This window comes from Numenius arquata, chromosome 6, assembly GCF_964106895.1.
Source record: "Numenius arquata chromosome 6, bNumArq3.hap1.1, whole genome shotgun sequence".
NCBI lineage: Eukaryota > Metazoa > Chordata > Aves > Charadriiformes > Scolopacidae > Numenius > Numenius arquata.
The window spans coordinates 44,118,762-44,136,870 of NC_133581.1; the positions used below are offsets into that span (position 1 = coordinate 44,118,762).

Sequence of the window (18,109 nt, forward strand, 5' to 3'; positions counted from 1 at the left end):
TGTCTCTGCCACCAGCTCTTCTTGCCCACGCCCAGACACAGGGCCTTACCTGCGCCAGGGCAGGCCCAGAGGTTTTGACTGTGGGAGCATGGATTACAAAATAGGGAAGGGCCTGGGAGTTTCATTTGCTGCTAATTCTCTTTTATCAGCTCTGATCTCTTATATAAAATTTTGCAATCCAAACACAAAGCAGCAGCTGCAGCCCTATACCCCAGCTTCTCTCCCAAAGTTGGTGAATTTTGGGAAAGGCTGCCCCTTTCCCTGAATTCATACCATGTGGGGAATTGGCAACAAAAGTTTGGGTGTTGAAAAAAATATACTGGAGGTCACCTGCATGTGGTGAATAGGATGAATTCGGACACTTACTAGGAGATCTAAGTACTAGTGTTTAGCACTCGGAGTACTAAGGGTATACCCAGGATTCTGACAGACCAAGTGCTTGATCAGGGACTGATTCTAATGTGTTCAGCCATCCCTTTCCTTCTGGCAGCCACCCTCAGGCCATTGACCAGAGCCCTGTGTGTGGTTATCATGAGGGGTGAGGTCCAAGATGTGATGAGAGGAAAACTGCACAGAGGCCATGCCCTGTGGCAGATAATGTGTGATCACTTAGAGGCGCAGAGCTGTCTCACCCATACACAGGCTGTAATACAAGTGTATTCTTGCACTTTTCCCATTTCCTCCCAGTGGAGGAATATTGACAGTAAGGCCTGGGAATAGTTTTGGCTAGCCTTTGGATGAGAAGTTTTCAGCTAGAATTCCAGGTGAATTTGCAAGGTACGTTTCCTGCCATGGGCTTGACAACTTCACAGTTCCACTCACCTTCTGCAAACCTCTTCACCCCTATGAGGTCATTTTGGAAGCCCGTTTATGACTGAACCGCTTTAGGTCGCATGGAGATGCCATCTGTAGCACAAGGGAACAGAAAACAAAGGGCAGCTAGGGATTGATGAAAGTCTCCCCTGCTTTCCTGGTGAATATATTCCAGGGAGATCTTCTATATGTTAGAAGTATAGAGAAGATCACAATGCCAGTTGTCTGGACGTGTTTTTCTTTCTAATGCCAGATCTCCAGTGATAAGGTGTCACATCAGAAGGTTTAACGAGGGCTCTCACAAGCACACATACGTGTTATTAGTAGGCTCAAGGCTATCATAGCTTGTCCATCTGCTGCAGTGGAGCAACACGGGCTGGTCAACAACCCTCCCTCCTTCTCGATGGGATAAGCTCCTGCTTGGAGACTGCTGACATCTGTGTGGGCATGGGAGATTCTAACTGCTATGAAACATTATGAAATCAAGCAACTGCCTGTTTTCTTTTTATCAGGACCATTGCACTATAAAATCATCGGTACCCAAGAAGGGTACCTTTGGATCCAATATTATAAAAAGCCATAGAATATACATGCTCCAAATACTGTAATTTAAGACACCTCAGAAATCAAGGGAATTGAGTGAACTTAAATTTGACTCATCTCTGCGTTCTTGATTGCGTACATACTAGAAAGTGAGAGATCATGAAAGCAACATATGTGTTGTTAACTTAATGCAAATGGCTTTATTTTCTAAATTTTGCAAAAGAGACTGTGGGCTTTTGGCCAAAGTATGTAGAGTTTTCCTTGCTAGCCACTGTCTGTAAAATAAGGGTGATCATATTTTTTTTACCTTGCCTTGGGTTGCAAATTGAAAAGTATTGATACTAAAGAAATATGGAGATCTTCAGTGCTGGAGGACATTAGAGAAGGATGAAGTATTGCTATTGCAAGTATATTTGTAGCATTATTATGTATTCCATATTACATTATTATGAATTCAAACATGCATGGAAAATGCATTCCTGTTTTTATTTAGGGAGCAAAGCATGAAGCAGGTAAATTGGTTTCTTATTCTGAAACTGAGAGATCAGCTTGTCACTAGGTCTGAAATCCTCCAGCACGTTTAGGCATCTCCCTGTTCTTTTCAGTGGAAATCAGTGTAGTGATCCTGAAGGGAAGACCGTTGTACATCGAACGGTTAGTGGCCCCCATCAGAGTTACCCCAAACATGCCCAGGTCTGTGCACACCCAGCGTGGCCCACAGGCCTGTGCTTGTGCCCCACAGATGCCCTGGCCACAGGGAGAACCCAGCCAGCTCCTCCTAAAAGTGGAGCCCGCAGACAGCTCCCACCCAGTACCTGCCATGACCCCACCTGCGTGGCCTTGCCTTTATTGGGCAGTGCAGCAAGGCATTCTCACGCGCACATTGTTTTCTGTTTGAATGTTGACATGGTAAATAGAGCTATTTCCTTATATAAAAATCTTAGAATACCTTGAAAGACCAAAAGGGGAAAATCTCTGCTATGGTCCACCACGTCTCCATGGGGTGCTGCATGTGGGTTGGAGTTGTGTTACGTGCTACACTGCTCAGGCTTCCCAGCACCTGAAGGGATGCAAGATTATCTACGCTGTTCTCTTCTTCGAGCAGTCGCTCTGATAAATAGCATGTTTAATGATACCTTACAGAATGTGAGCGCCTTTCTTACTGGGATCATAATGGACCAGCACCTCCTAGTGCAAAACATCTGGCACAGTCGGCAGGTCTCAGTGAGAAATGCCTCTCTGGAGAAACAAAGGAGAAAGAGAAACTGTGCCTGGCTGGCCCCGCACAAATCTGTGAGGGGTATTTGCAAGGTGTTTAGCCCAGGCGGTTTCCCCAGTGGATTTAGAAACTGAGGAGGAATTACCAGAATGCCCCACCCCAGCGGATGTATGATGGTGTCTATGAAAACAGGGGCCAGGGAAAGGAAAAGCTGAAAATTTATGCTGTCTTTGGTTGTTATTAGTGTGATTGAAATGGACATGGGGGAATGGCCAAGTGCCCACAGTGCAGGTGTGTTTGATAAAACAGCATTGTGGAAAAGTATACCTGAGGCTTGTCAGTACTTCCAGGCCAGGCCAGGGCTGTAAATCCATGTAACTTGGTAGGTCCCGATATGAAACTTTTTGCATCCAGCATGAAAACCCCCGTATTAAGAGGATGCCCCATTTGCCTGGAAAGGACCAATAATTTCCTTGCTAGGGGCTGCTGCAGTGGGGGAGGCTTTTCTATCGCTAAGACAGCATGCAATTATCACACTGAAAAAGAAGAGCCAGAACCTGAAGCATTTCAAATGCAGCAGCTCACGTTTGCGTGAGAACATCTCCCTGCACTGCTCGATGAGGGCAGGGGCATGCAAGTGGCGCGGTCGCTAGGACTGAGTGTCGCTTTTAGGACAAGTTGGCCGAGGTTTTTCCTGGATCTTTGCAGCACAGCAGAGGCACACAGAACGGCGACCATCACCACATTTGCCTGTGAGTAATGAGAGTACTTCCCGCAGTAGGGCAGGCTGCTTTAAAACACCGAGTAAACACACAGATGATTTACGGACTGCAAGAAAGTTCGCTGGCTTCCTGAAGCTACCGAGGGTGTAGTAACAGAGCTGGCGAAAGGAAAAAATAAAAAATTTAAGCACTTCCCTTCTCCAGTCACTCAGCCATGCAAAATCGCTCCCAGAGCAGGTGCCCATTTTAATCAGAACATTTGATTTCTCTACCCACGCCAAAGCCCTTCTGACCCCAGATGAGATACCATGACGCGGACTGCTGATTCGCACCTCGCAGGTGTAAGACGAGAAAAGACAAAATGCTTTCCAAATAAATGTATGTTTATTTTGTTAGAAAAAAATTAGAGCTACACTTGCACCAGGGGCTTCTTCGTAGTCAGAATGCCCTTCTCAAACAGAAGCGTGGCTAGAGAAATCTTGTCCTCCAAGGTTTCACATGGAAGGCTGTCCACACTGACGTGATTTGGGTAGGAGGACAGGAGAAATTCAATACTGTCTGTGTACTCGGGATCTATCTCAAGGAACTTGGGTTCTTCCTTGTGATACACTCTTGAGTTTTCCGTCGTGTAATACAGCATCACACCTGCTTCTTCGTTACACAACCTTACGATGCCATGGCGGAGGAGACGTACTTCTGTGTCTTTTGTTATCAGTATATCGACATCGCGGGGGCCTCCGTCTTGCCAGCGGGCCGGGAAGCCGTACACGCTCTGCGCCTTTTCACTCTGCGTAAGCACCGGGGGGAGACAGTCATGAAGGAACGACTTGGCTCTCTGATCCACGGCAGCATCAATGGGTGCATAGTGAACGAGTTTCTTTATCAGGCTCTGCACCTTCTCCATAAAGGCCGTTCGGCGAGCATCGACCGCGTCTGAGTTGGCGACCCCCATGTACCCCAGGTAGTCCATGGGAAGCCCTTGCCGGTACTCCACGTCCTCCTCCAGGGCCATCTGCAGGGCAGCCGGGAGGAGCTTCTCCAGGAGGTCCCCCCAGGAGTTCCTCTGGTAGGAAGACACCGTGATGTGGAGTGAGTGCGCATCAGGAAGACAGTCGCCCTGGTGGATAAAGCCACGGGGGAAGTACAGCAGGTCCCCGGCCTCCAGCACCGTCTCCAGCACGGGCTCCCCAAGCTCAGCCTGTGTGAGGTTTGCGCTGGAGAACTGGGGTAGCACCTCGGCGTCCGTCCGGGGACTGTAGACGCGCCAGTGCTTCTTCCCCTCCAGCTGTAGCACGAAGGCCTCGATGTCATCGTAGTGGGGGGCGAAGCCCTGTGTCCCCGGTGGTGTGAGGTACGTGTTGGCCCCCGCCATGCTGCCAAAGTGCTCCTGCAGGATGGAGAGGAAGTGCCAGACGGTGGGGGAGAAGGACTGAGGGCTGAGGAGCCGCAGGGAGCAGCCGTTCTGGTAGAAGTCCCAGACGACGGCGGGCAGGGCCCGGCCGGAGGGGTTGTGTGTCTCCCGCACCCCTTCGGAGTAGCTCGTCACGTCCAGGTGGGTCCCGAAGTCCACCTGCCCACCTCGCAGGGCGGCGTCGAAGTCGGCGGTGGAGAAGAGCCCCGCGTAGTAGCCCGGGTCGCCCCGCCGCACCAGCAGCGGCGCCCGCTCCCAGTGCCGCCCCAGGAACTCCCCCGGCGACACCGGCGACACCAGCCAGCGGAACAGCTCGGCCCCCCGCTGCCGGCTGTCCTCCAGCCGCCCCAGCCGCCGCAGCAGCCCCACCACGCCGCCGCCCTCTGCCGCCGGCCGCGGGCCGACCGGACTCGCCGCGGGGTCGCCCTGTCGCTTCCCTTCGGGGATACAGGCGGCGATGGGGGGGGGCGGCGGCGGGGCCTCCCCGCCTCCCGCCCCGCCGCGCCTGGGCCGCGCCTCGGCCCGCTCCACGCGGCTGGGGGGGGCGGCCATCGGCGGCGGGGCCTCCGGCTGCGGGCCGCCGCCGCCGCCGCCTCCCGCCCCGCCGCGCCTCGGCCGCGCCTTGGCCCGCTTGCCTCCCGCCGGCAGCGGCGTCCCGCGGCGCCGGCGCTCCAGCCGCCCGGCCCCCGCCGCCCGGCGGTACACCGAGAACGCCGAGAGCCGGCCCAGCCGCCGCCGCAGCTGCTGCTGCTGCTGCTGCTCCTCCGCCGCCATGGCCGCCCCGCTCCGCCCCGCCGGGCCGCTTCCGCCGGGGCCTTTGCCTGTGGGTGCACCCGGGAGATGGGGCCTGGGGGGAGATGGAGCCCGCCTGGGTAGCCCGCGGAAGGCGATGTTCAATGTGTGCTTGTGATGCTGTATAAACCGGCACGTCCGATGTTTTATCAGCGTGTCTGCTGGAAATAGATCAGGCTTATCCCTCCCACCCCCCCCCAAGGAAAGGTGAGGCGATTCCTCTAGGAGCCATGGCATGTAGATAGATGTGTTCCCTGGCTGGAAAAGCTTCCTTCTGTTAGTACGCTCTAAGCACGTGCAGAAATATATTTTTTCCCGAGGTGTACCGTAAGGATGTGCTTTTGGGCGGCGTGCCATTACTTTGCAGCCTAACGAGGCGAGATGAGGCAAGAGCAATTTCATAAGGCTCTGTGGCTCAAGGAATAGAAATCCAAGTGGGACAGAGCTCATTCTGGTGTGCCATCCCTCCTTTCCCTTTCTCCATCTTCTAATGGAGATGCCAGGTGAAAGGCTACATCCTCTCGAAGGATCCCCAAAACCAACAGGCTGTCATGTCATGTAGTGTTTGTGGGTTTGGGGTTCTTCTTGCCAAATCCACTAACTGCCTAATAACCTCGGCAGACCTGTGTTCTCTTTCCATCTCTCTCCTAGGCCTGAAGCTTCCCGGAAGGACAGGGCCAGCAGCACTGCAGTTATCCAAGGGCTGTTCTGCGCTTCCAGAGGCTGCGGCTCCAGCATGGGAAGCTTTGCTGAGGGTAAAGGACAGACCAGCAAAACTCAGCTTGTGGCAAATGTGAAGAACTGTAGGGGTTTGTATTGTCAGACTGCGGTAATGCTTTTCTGATGAAGAATAAGCTTCAGTACAAGAAATTCACCATGCAATACTTCCGTGAGAAAAATCTTTGATGGACACCGATAATTCATGGGAATGGATTTTGCATGAGAATTTCATCTCCAGAGGCTGCTGTGAGTCTAAAGCATTTAACTGTTTAACTGGAGCAATTACCCAAGTGTACCCAGGAACCCTCTGGTTCACAAGGGTGTTATTAGCCTCTCACAGATAGGAATATCAGCTTTGCACCGTGTGTTAAACAAGCAGCTAACATTCATGAGGCGTGATCTGTTGCCTGGGCCACTGAGTGTACCGGGCCTAGGATACACAGCTGAAAAGCAAATTTTCACCTCTTTTAACTTTACCATTGCCAGGGTTTCAGCCCAAATCTACTTTTCAATTTTACCACATTTCAGGAGCAGAAATCATTAATTAGGCCTAATGAGGATGAGTTCAGCTGTTAATTTCTTATTTCTAGAGCAGATGCAGACACCTTAGAGGTTTAAAGTTTTTTGGATTGCCTTAAAACCAACGCAACACAAGAACCTCACCCCCCATCACTGTGCTGTAAGCAGCCAAGACTCATTTTGTACATATGCAAGAGCAACTATTTTAATTTTAGAGGTGTTTTGCTGATGGGGTTCTGCCGGCACAGCCTTCGCAGGCGAAGCTGTGGGAAAAGCCACAGCAGCAGGAAGTTGTCCTGTTTGTACCATGATGGTTTTACCCAAAGGAGCCGGGTTTTAGACGTGCGTAGGCACCACTTTTGCCTCCGGTTTAATGTCTTGAACGTTTTCGGCTTTGCCAGCAGGTGGCACAGGCCGATCAGTGCTCCGCACCCCTGCGGTGGGAAACACGCGTGGAAGGGGATATGGCGTGTTCCTGGCAGGATGACTGGCGCGGATGGGGTTTAAAACGAGAGGGCAGTGCAAGCAGCCTGTGCGTGCATGTGTCGAGTGGGAGAGAAGGGAAGGGTGAGCTCTCTATTTCAATCCATTCTTTGTTTCCCCAAGGTTAAGCCCTGCTTACCAGAATAATCTTATCAGCTGAAACCCTTTCAACAGAACTGGGCCCTTAACAAAACTGAGATGCAGGCGCTTTGAAATATGGTAGAATTTAGGCTATTGTATAGTTTAGTTATACATAAGCATGGCTAAATAGGCTTGGGGGGGAGGGAGACCTTTGAAAAATCTGGGCCTCTGGGTTGTTACTTGTGTTACTGGAGTTGTGGAGTGCAACTGATCCTTCTCCGAAGGAGCTGGGCACTGTACACAGGGCCTGACCTGAGTTACACCAGAATACCTGTAATGACTGCAGCAAAGCTATTCTGGATGTTTACCAGTTCAAAGCCTCATTTGAGGGCTCTGATCTTCATAGGGATGTCACTTTCTGCCGCCGAGAGACAGATGATTGACATTGGAATTTTTATTTTTTTTTGATGTATAACAAAGTCTCAGAGTGGAGGACATGGTGGAAAATAACGGTGGTGAAATCTCTATAACAATAAAATGTTTCTTTTGACAATTTAGCCTTTCTAATAGTAAATGCTTTCAAAAATAAAGAATGTTGCTGGTTTTCTGTGCAACACAAGAAAGGGTTTTGACCTAAGGCAAAAAGAGGGAGCTTCAGTATCACTTACAGAGTACTCAGATAGTTGTCTAGGAATAGCCACAAGGTCTACATGCTGTTTTCATTCATTGTCCAATATTTCAAGAGAATTTGTCATAAAGAAAGAACAGTGTCATGTACAGCTCTTTAAATAAACAAAAGGAAAGTGGCACAGATCTCTGAATGATTAGGTGGTCCCTAGCTGCTGCTCGCATAGACAGAGTAGCAACTGGAGGTTCAATTAAATTTCTTAATTAGAATTTAGCACAAAGTTACTCAGATTTTATGAGCATATAGGCTGCATTGCCAAGAGCCACACGTGTTTTATTTAAAAGGACATTAAAGAATGTGGTGAGTACAACTTATTAAAGAGCCGCAAGTGACTTCACAAGAAATAAGTAAATGGCACCTCAAAGAGGTGTAAGGTTCATTTGATATTTTAACCTTATGCCATTCCCTGTTCAAATAATGGAAATCCCGAGTTTAAAGAGCAGTTTGGGTAAGGCCTGATCCTGCAAAGCTATGAGCGGCCTGCACTAATGAGTGGAAAGGGCAAAATCCTTTGCGATTCTCTGTATATTGGATACCCAGTTGTTCACCACCACACAAACTGCCCAGTACTTGCTCTGTGTTCCCGGCAAACCATTAATGTAAGCCAGTCACTTTTAGAAAGTTAAACTCAGTTTAATCCTTTTTCTCATTATTACTTTGCTGGCAGCCTTCCTTTTGCACTGTCAGTTTTGTTCTCGTGCCAAAAGCAATACCCAGCAAGGAAAAAGAACATTTCAAGCCTTCACTAACGGGTTTCCTTAGCTGACCATCTTTCTCCTACAGCCTAGTGACATCCAGTATGTCATCACTGGAAGGACACTGGGCTGGATTGTCAAGCCCGCTCCTCGTTGTGAAAGCTCTAAAGTTCACTGCCAGATAACAAGACTGAAAGCTAATTCAGGAACTGTTTCTCAAGAGCTATCCTCTGGCCCCCCTCATCAGAGTGAATGCACTCACTCACTGAAGCATCTCTTGGCAGAGATTTTGGCTTCTCTCCAACTGTTTCTCTCTTCTCAGGGATTTTCTTATTCAGTGACTGGTTGTGGTCTTTAATCCTGGTTATCTTGCACACAGAGCCCCTGAGAAAAGAAGCCTTCCCTGCCATGGAGCAGTCCAATTAAAACAAATGTATAAAAATAATAACGACAAGGTCCAGTCCTCCCTATGAAATCTTTTTGGAGGGATTTGGAAGGACAGGCATTTTCTCTTGACCCGTGTGACACTAAAATACATACTTTGTAAGATAAAGCTGAATTTACGTAATGTAAAATGAGTAGGACCCTTCACTGAGCTTACTCACCCCCTTGATGGGGCATGCGCACTTTGAAAGCATTTTAAAATAATTTTATGAGGTATTTTGTGCTCTTAATAGACACCATCTAGCATTTGGTAGCATTGAGCAGATACCATCTGCAGTGACTCCGTAGGCAGTGACTAAACACGAAGCTGCAGACTCCAAGACTCCAGTCTTCTTGCTTTTCAGCGGAAGGAGAGAAGTAAATGGCCATGAGGGGAAAATCCCCATCCTAAAATGAAAGCAAAGAGAACCTAAATGAATTATTTGCCCTGTAGGATTAATCACAGCTAGGCAATCGAGATAGAAGGTATAGTCAAGCTGTTCCTGCATGCATAATCGTGTATCTTGTGCTAGAGAATATTCTTTTGATATGCACAGACCATGGCTCTTGACAAGCTGTTCGGGTGATGCTTTTCCATGGAAGAAAGATTTTACAGGATTCTTGCTATTCACATCCTTTCTGTATTAATGATGGCAACTGCATAGCTTTGCTCATTAAAGATATTTATGCTCACTATTTCAAAATGAACGTATAGCCACGCTAACATAGTGCAGCACCATTCAGCATTTGCTCCTTCTATGAGTTTCTCTTTTTCAGAAGCCTTGCAAAAGACTTTACCTTTTTCCCCCCCCCCCCCTGTAAAAGCTGCCTATACTGAAGGTTTTCTGAAGTACTCTTAAATTGCTTGCTTACCTCTGACGCAGCACTAGAATTGTGGAAATACCATGCAAACAGGATGTCTTGGGTTAGCAACCACATTGTTCAGATCTGCTCAGAGCATGCTAGGTGGTACTTGCTTATTTGCTTCCCGTAGTACATTTGTATTGCTACTAGACAATGTGGCACCTTCTAGAAGTATTTTTGAACGTTTTCAGTGCTCATCCACACACACAATTTTACCTGTATTGTCAAAAAGATGGAATTCCTCTTGGGTGAGCAGTTATAGCAGCATAAAAATGCTTATGTTGTAGTATTTATACTGGTATGGCTTGTTCCTAGAAGGGATAATATTACAGTGTGATTAGAGAAGGGAGATTTAATCACTGACATTGTTTTAGGTAGCCAATAGGGGAGAACGATGTTAAGCCTCCGGGTATCTGCAATGAGGATATGGAGTTTGCATTATCATGAGCACGCGTGTAATATACCGGCAGGTCCTTAGGGGATAGCGTGCTATCCTGCCGTTCCACCAAGACCAGTAAGGATCTTGGCTAGAAAGGCACGGATGGCAGGAGTAAATGGGCATGGCAGGAGCAGCCAGGCCCATTAATCCTGCATATTACCCACGGAGCCCTGCTCTCAGTCTTACAGAAAAGGAGGAAAGGGTGAAATCGGGTTAGGTTTCTTGGGGGTGCTACGAAGTCTCTCCCAATTCTTCGTTATCCATAAGGATTAAAGCAGCTTGAAGCCTTGCTTCCAGTATCAGGCCTTGGAGAACTAATTTCCCCCCCTCTCATGGAAACTCTCTGTGGGAAGACTGAGTACGCGGAACGTGACTCGGACCCACAGCGCAGCACTGTGAATGTGCAGTTTGCTATGTCAGATGCTCAGCTTGTCTGTTAGGTGACCTGCGGGGTCATCTTCCTTTCCTTTCCCACCACAGCCCCCTTTCCCTTTGGTCACCAATGACTATACGGGGAGGTCAAGTTAAGGAGAGATACAAACAACCGAGCAGAGAAGCGGTAATGGCAACAAATCAATTTAACTATCTAATAAATATTTGTAAAAGCTATATATAGCTGAAGCATACATGAGAAAGTTATTTACAATAGCATGTCCTGGCCTTTTCCTTGCCAGCCCTCAAATCCTTTTCATTTGGAATTAGAGCATCTTTATAATATGGGAATTGTTCCTCAGACATCAAGGTTTAGGGCCCCGTGTTTTATAATTTTTTTTTTTGTCAGAAATCCAGAGAGTGAGTAAGATGAAGAGTTACACTGAAGCTACTGGGAATACAATATTTTAAGAGCTATGCCAGGTCAGGAGCGTTTTCATTAAATCAGAAGAAAACCCAGGACTGGTAGAAATGTCCTGTCTGTCTCGTCATTTTGGAACACGTCTGGCTCAAACATAGCTGTGTTGTGCTGCTGGCTGAGAGCAGCAGTATGAAAGGAACTGAGAAGCAACGGTGAGAGGGAAGGCAGCTCTGTGCTTCGGTTTTGCTTTCCAAGCACAGGGAATTGCAAAAAGATGTAAGGCAAAAAAAAAAAAAAAAAAAAAAAAAAAAAGGTATCTTCTTAGTTTAATTTGTGAACAGGGGGTGGTTTAGGGGTAAAAGCATCAGTCTGAAACTCGGAGTCAGCGTCACGCTCATACGTCTGCCCGAGCACCTCCTGTGTGAAGTTGGTAGATGATTTTTGCACGCGATGTTCTGAAATTCCCACCGATTTCAGCTGCTTTATCTTCTGGATGTTTGCCAGTTAACATTAAGGCCCATGTTCTCTGCTGCTCTGTTTCTTTGCTTGATTCACGGACAAAGAGGAACAAGGGGGATGGTGCATGAAGGGAGAAGATAATGATGCAGAGAAACCTCATGGAATCTTTGCATTTCAATTTCCTGAGGGTTTTGGTTTGGTTTGTTTTTTTTTTTTTTTTTTTTTTCCAGCTGAACGCTCCGGGAACTGTTCTGGCTTGCGTTTCGGATGAAGTAGCTGCTTGAAAGTCTGGGGAGAGGAGGCAGCTGTTGGAAATACGCATTCCGGGTGACGCGCCCAGGCCAGGCCCTGTGTTCGCAGCCACACAGGTGCCACACGCAGTGGATTCCGGGGGAACCCGTGGGTGACTGCTCTTCGAGGCGCAGCCCCGTTCCCTCCTGAATTCAGCAGCCGGCATCTCCCGCCCTGTGAAAATGGAGGCGGGCTGGTGTTTCTTGGGCTGAAGGAAGGAGACCAGAGAACGTCTTGGATCTCAGATAGTCCCAGTCACGGAAGTTAAACGCGCGTTTTTTCCCTACAATCCCGGCCGTGGCTGGCGGAGGACCTTACGTGCCACGTTCCTGGAGAGCAGGCACGTTTCGCGGCAGCCCCTGGGGAAGGCGACGTTTATCACACCTGGCTTTCTGAGGGGGAAACCAAGATGGGCCAGTGGCAGCCATCCTCCTCGGCCACCCCTGTTGCCAGCCCGCGCTGGGGCGGCTGCCTCTCCCGCCGTGGGCTCGCCAGGGGGTCTCCCCACTCGGGGACAAGTCCCCACGGCGGCCATGCCGGTGACAGGCTTTAGGCAGGCGCCAGCCCCTGAGCTCTCCCTCACGGGGAGGCACGTCCCCACTTCCCGCGTCAGGAGGACGCCGGCCGGAGGGTCCCCGGGCGGGTTCCTGCCCCGGGCCCCCTCAGGGCGGACCGGCCACCGCCGCCCCGGTAGCGGCGGCCCGCCTTTCCGCCGCGCAACCCAACCCGTAGCCGCGCCAACGCAGCCTAACCTCGAGTGGAGAGGCGGGCCCGTCGCCGCAGCTGGCACTTCTGACAACCTATCCTGGCACGCTTCTCCTACCGCTCCAGCCAATCACGAGCGGCAGCAAAAGAGTGGGGGCGCCAAAGCCCCGGCGTGAATAAAACACCCGGGACCCGTGGGCGGAGAGAGGCGGGGCCGGGGCTTTGACGAGCAGCTCCTTGCGCCAATCCAAAGGCCGAACGGCGGGACGGGTGGCCAATGGGCTGCCGAGATGGGCGTGTGCCGGCCGGGCGGGGGCGGGAGCTGTTGCCGGGAGGGTGGGGGGGCAGCGGCGGCGGCGCTGCTCGGTGGCGACGGGTGGCTGAAGAGGCGCTGGAGGGAGGAGGCTGCGGGCAGCAGGTGAGCGCGGCCGGGCCGGGCCATGGTACGCGGCCGGGCCTTCGCCGCGGCAGGCGGGGGCAGGAGCCGTGGGCGGGTGTGGTGGGGGCGTGTGAGCCCCGCGAGGTGCGGGGGGCTCCGGCCGCGGGCGAGGGGCGGGGGGGGGGAAGCGGGGGAAGCCCGAGGGGCCCGGCGGGCGGTGGTGCCCTGGGGAAGTGCGTGTGGGGGCTGGGGGAGAGGCGGGGGCGCCCTCCGGTCCCCGCCCCGGGGAGCAGCGGGGTGGGCCCCGGCACGATCCGTGGGGTGGGGTGGGGTGGGGGCCCGGCGCAGGTGGAGCCCGCCCGTGGCGGGGGGGGGAGGAGGGCGAAGGCCCGGCGGGGAGCACCGATCCGCTGGTCCCCGGGGGAGCGACCCCCGGGGCGCTGCCGCTTCCTGGTCTCCCTCTCCTGGGGCCGCCCGTGCCTGCGGTCTCTCCTAGGCCTTGAATCCCGGCCAGGTTTCCGTCAGAGGGTCCCTCCGGCGCGGCCGCTCCCGGGCCGGCTGTCGCCCTGCGCGGCGCTTTGTATCGCCTCTCGCCCCTGCCCACGGCCGCGGCGGCGAGCGGGGGTGGGGTGGTGAGGGGGGGCCGCCGGGAAGTTTGGGCTTCCCCGAAAATCCTCCGCCTCGTCTCAGCCGGGGCTGGGGCGCTGGGAAGTTTGGGAGGCGTCGGGACGAGCCCGGGCGTCGGGACGGCCCAGCCCCGCCGCGGGAGTTACCGGGGGGGAGGGGGTGGAGGGGGAGGGCCCCCCGCTAAGCAGCGAAAATCGCCGCTTTTCCCCCCCGTTCGCGGCTGCCCCCGGTCCCTTTCTGCCTGTGTAGCCGCCCCCCGGGCTGCACAAAGGAACGGGCGGCCGGGTTCGGCTCCGTCGGAGGGATTGATGAGCAACAGCGTGGCCGGCGGAGGGCTGCCGTGTGCCCCGGGGGAGCGCTGGCCAGGGGCGAGCATCCCTTCCCTGGGTTCTCGGTAGCTGACGAAGGGTTAAAAGGCAGCTTCTGTTTGGAATGCGCTTAACTCCTTTTTATTGCGCCTATGGAGATGAACAGCCTTCAAGAATGAAATGATGCATCCCTCGGAGGAGGGTTAATGTCTTGCAGCAGCTCCGGTCTACAACTCCTTCGGTCCAGTAGATTTATGTAACCCGCTCATTAATGGTTTATGGAGCGATAAGGGAGCTTTTGGGTTGGTTTCTGCGTTTTCAAGGTTGTTGTCAACGTTTCTTAATTCAGCTGTCCGGAGTAGGAGATAATGATAACTGTAAGCAGTGTCTGATTGTACCGTTTAAGGGTTTTTTGTTTGTTTTTTTTGCTTTGTTGTTGTTTTGTATTTATTTTTGACCTTCCTGCCTCTCCAGATAAGCTCCCAAATGAGGAGAGTGGGTAAAATGGAAGGCACAGTCATTCTGTTTGGGTCCAGGATTACTCTAGGTATGGCTTGTAGCAAAAAGTGTAAATATTTAAATGGATTTTTGACTCATCGGTTCTATTTGACTTATTGATCTATGGTTACTGCTAAAACGGTCTTTATGATTATGCAGAAGTTAACAGTTACCATAGAGAAACAGTATTGTTTTTCTGCTCATCAGTGTGTGTTTTCCATTTCTTCATCTCTTGGCGATTTTCTGTCGAAATGGTGCTTTTTTCCCCTTAGCAAAAATCTTACAGGAGAGATAAACAATAATGTGAGCAAAGTCCAAAAAAATGAATTTGAGATGTGTACATCCTTGCCTGTGATTCCCGAACTCTTCTGATAGCATGAGTTATCCTACAGTAAACTCTTTTTAATCTGTAATTGTTTAAGCCTCAGTGAAAGCCCTGATTTACAGAACTCGAAACATAACACATCAAAGAATTTTTTTCCTGAAGTATACATATGAAATGCAATTCAAATCAGCCATTTAAATCCTTATTAGCAGAAAATTTATTTTTCAGCCTGGGAATTACTTTCCTGCATTTATTACTTCTCTTAAATGTGTGGAAACTGAAGATGCCTGTAAACTAGACAGAGTAGACAAGTTTGTTTATCTTCTCACCCCGGCGTTGTGAAACTCTCTGATTTTGTGTTAGTAGCTGACAGCATTATGCATTTAGGAAGAAAAAACCCTAAGCCAACAAGCCATGCCGGGCTCTTAAAACTCGCAAGACTTCCGAGTATTACATTTTGCAGTTTGATATAGATGCTTGGTGTCAGAATGATCTCTAAGTACTTTTCTTTCCTGCCATAACAAGCGTGGTGGGATAAAAACTTTCTGAAATGAAGTCCTTGCCTCGCCAGGAAAAGGTGCTATCAGGAAAACATACTGTAGATTTTTTTTATCGTGTGTTCATAAGAGATTGTTACAGCACTGTACAGCATTCTTGAATTCTGCCTATAGCTGTTTTTATTCTACTGGTAATATTGGTGGAGCTGCATAATATTGGGAAAAAAAATTAAATTGCCCTATTGCTATAGAAATTTTATCTTCTGCACTCTAGAAAAGATCTTCTGCAGAATCTCTCAGGTAAGAGATTCTCATGGCAGCCTAAGCTGGTTTAATTGCTGACTTTGGGGTCCTGTCCTACTTCTTGCACTCATCTGATGCTCTGCTGACCTTGTTCTTTTGGGGGAGGGAGGGGTCAAAGGTTATTTATATTCTTATTTTGCCAGTTTATCAAGCAGGCTTGGTTTAAACTAACGTGAAATCATGGCCTTAGTCTTGCTTTTGAAGTTTATGTTGATTGGTGACCATATGTTAAAATTATAGTTTACTTGTTCAGTCCAGGGATCTCACTTTTACGAAGTGACAGAGTGTGTTGCCTTTCTTTTTCTACAGAATACCAAATATAAACGTGATCAAGCTAAGACTTAACATGTGCTCTACAGTCATGTTGTTGCATTACCACCAGAGCAGCTTTGACTTATCTGGAGATGCTTTCACCAAAAAGGAGCTATTTTTCCCTTCTTTGGCGGTCCAGCTGAAAACAGTGGTACAGAAAAGTGTTGAGCTTCAGCTGGAACAGCGGCCTGAGCTTGCTGACTTCATGGCTATGCAAATGTTACTGCTCGCATAGGAGGAGGCTGTGACCACTCTTTTCTGAAGCAGCTCTGTTTTGGTTATGCCTAAGCTTGCCTAAACTTGGCAGCTTAAACTGGGGCTGTGGTGGTCCTGCCTCTTTCTTTACTGTGCATCTTTCCCTGCTGGCAAGGAAGCCTTTGTGGCTGTGAGTTAAGCAAAGTCAGGGACTTAATGAGGCTGGTAATGAATTGCTTTTTTGTTTTGTTGGATTTTGGCTGGATCACGTTTCTGAACTGGCTGACCATCCAGGTCAGGGACCTGGGATGGGACTTCCCGTTGAAGTGAATGAATTAGGGTGTGGGAGATGGGGCCATAGTAGCTCTGATTTTAGATTTCCTTGAGCCTTTCTGGAACTGTACCTCTCTATCAACATGACCTGGGTTAACAAAGACAGATAGCAACCTGTTTTAAGATGTCTTGGCTGATAAAACCTCAAATAAATTGGAGAGTGTTCTGCTTTTCTCAGCTGGTGCGTTGATGTGGGTTGTAACAGTGGTGAGTGGAGGGTGAGGAGCTGGGGAAGCACCGTAGCATCAGACTGACACAGCTTTGTGTGGAAGATGATTTGTTCTCATCTTAATTGTGGGATCCATCAAATACACTGTAAGGAACATCACTTCAAAATGGGTATAGTTAAAGCAGATGTTGCATCAGAAAGAAGAAAACTTTCATAACAAGCAAGATCAAGAAGACTGTTCCACTGTCCAGGAGGCAGTGGGTTGTGTTTTTTTTCCCTTTTCATTTTTATTGACCGAGACTTGGGAGTATTAATAGGCTGCCATCAGTCTTGAAGTATAAATGGCATCACGTCACGTGTAACTGCGGTTACACATTCATCCAGAATCCTTTCAAGTGTGTTGTAGGAGGTACCTCTGTGAAAACTTGAATTGCTTTGTTCAGTACTTGTCCTTACAGAGTAATTCTCTGTAGATTCCTGGTGTTCTGTAGTTATCAGATGTTGATGGCTTAAAGATGTTTCTGGATAGTAATTTCTTTATCTTCTGTTTCTGCAGAGTTGTGACTGGAAGTGTGTCAGGACAAATGATTTGTGTGTGAGAAATTGGCTGAAAGAGGAATACAGATGCCGAAATGTAAAGGTGCTCTTGAGGAAAATGTAGTCGTTCATTTCAGAGTTGAGAGGGAGGGTATGGTCATAAAAATGCTCTTGGCTTCGAGCGCTGAATCTGTAGGATTTTTGAGATTTTGCTGGTGACTTTTGATACTGAAGCCAGAACCAAAGTTATTAGTCTTCTAAGTGAAATAGTGGTTTCAAATACAGTGTATTAAGACTTGGACCAAACTGTTTGGAATTTTTTCTGGTTACCTTTCATTTTCTAGGAAACAACAGTCTGGAACTTCCTGGTCAATTGGATTGTAAACAATACTCTTTATTCTTTAGGTATACCCAGAGAATTTATTAATCAGAGCTGCTTTCTCTAGGTACGTACTTGATCATTGGCCTGGGCTTCTCCACAGGGCACAAATCTTGGAGCTACAAGTAGTACTGAGGGTATAAGAAAAAACATATACTGGTGTGCTTGGCCAGAACCACTCTTACTGTATGTTGACCTTAATCTGGATGGGACCACTTTTAATGAGTTTATTTTTCTAGGGAAAAAACCCACAAACCTTAAGGGCCTGTCTTTCCTTCTACTTTTAATGTTATTTAAACTGGATTAATGCATCTCAATCACGTGTCGAGGCTCCACTCTCAGCACTGAACTGATTTTAGACTGTTAAAGAGGCTAATTTCCATTATCCACCAGGACTTGGCTTCACCAAGGCTGTGCAGTTTGCTGATGGCACTGCCGAACTCTCCTCCTTACTCAGTTTGCCTTGCAAGTGAGTGCTTAGTGGCTGTTAAATGCCTGGGTCTTTAGTTGGCTGCTCTCTTTGTGTGTTGACTTAAGATTTTGAGTGAGGACAGTCTGCTTTCAAGGCATTAATTCATCAACTGCTG

The 18,109-nt window shown here is 49.4% G+C and overlaps 2 protein-coding genes across 2 annotated transcripts in view; one reads left to right on the forward strand and one right to left on the reverse strand.

Moving 5' to 3' along the window:
- Nucleotides 1-3,706: 3,706 nt before the first annotated feature.
- Nucleotides 3,707-5,482, reverse strand: RIOX1 (ribosomal oxygenase 1). The gene has a single exon (XM_074149854.1). The coding sequence runs from the start codon at nt 5,480-5,482 to the stop codon at nt 3,707-3,709; it is 1,776 nt and encodes a 591-aa protein (XP_074005955.1).
- Nucleotides 5,483-12,999: 7,517 nt separating this feature from the next.
- NUMB (NUMB endocytic adaptor protein) overlaps nt 13,000-18,109 on the forward strand; it is a 97,957-nt gene continuing 92,847 nt past the window's right edge. Inside the window, exon 1 of the mRNA XM_074149149.1 lies at nt 13,000-13,078. The gene's annotated coding sequence lies outside the window, so the exon portion shown is untranslated. The remainder of the gene's footprint in view (nt 13,079-18,109) is intronic.

What these genes read in the sequence shown, in the direction of transcription:
- RIOX1 (XM_074149854.1), bottom strand. Translation starts at nt 5,482, where the DNA reads ATGGCGGCGGAGGAGCAGCAGCAGCAGCAGCAGCTGCGGCGGCGGCTG.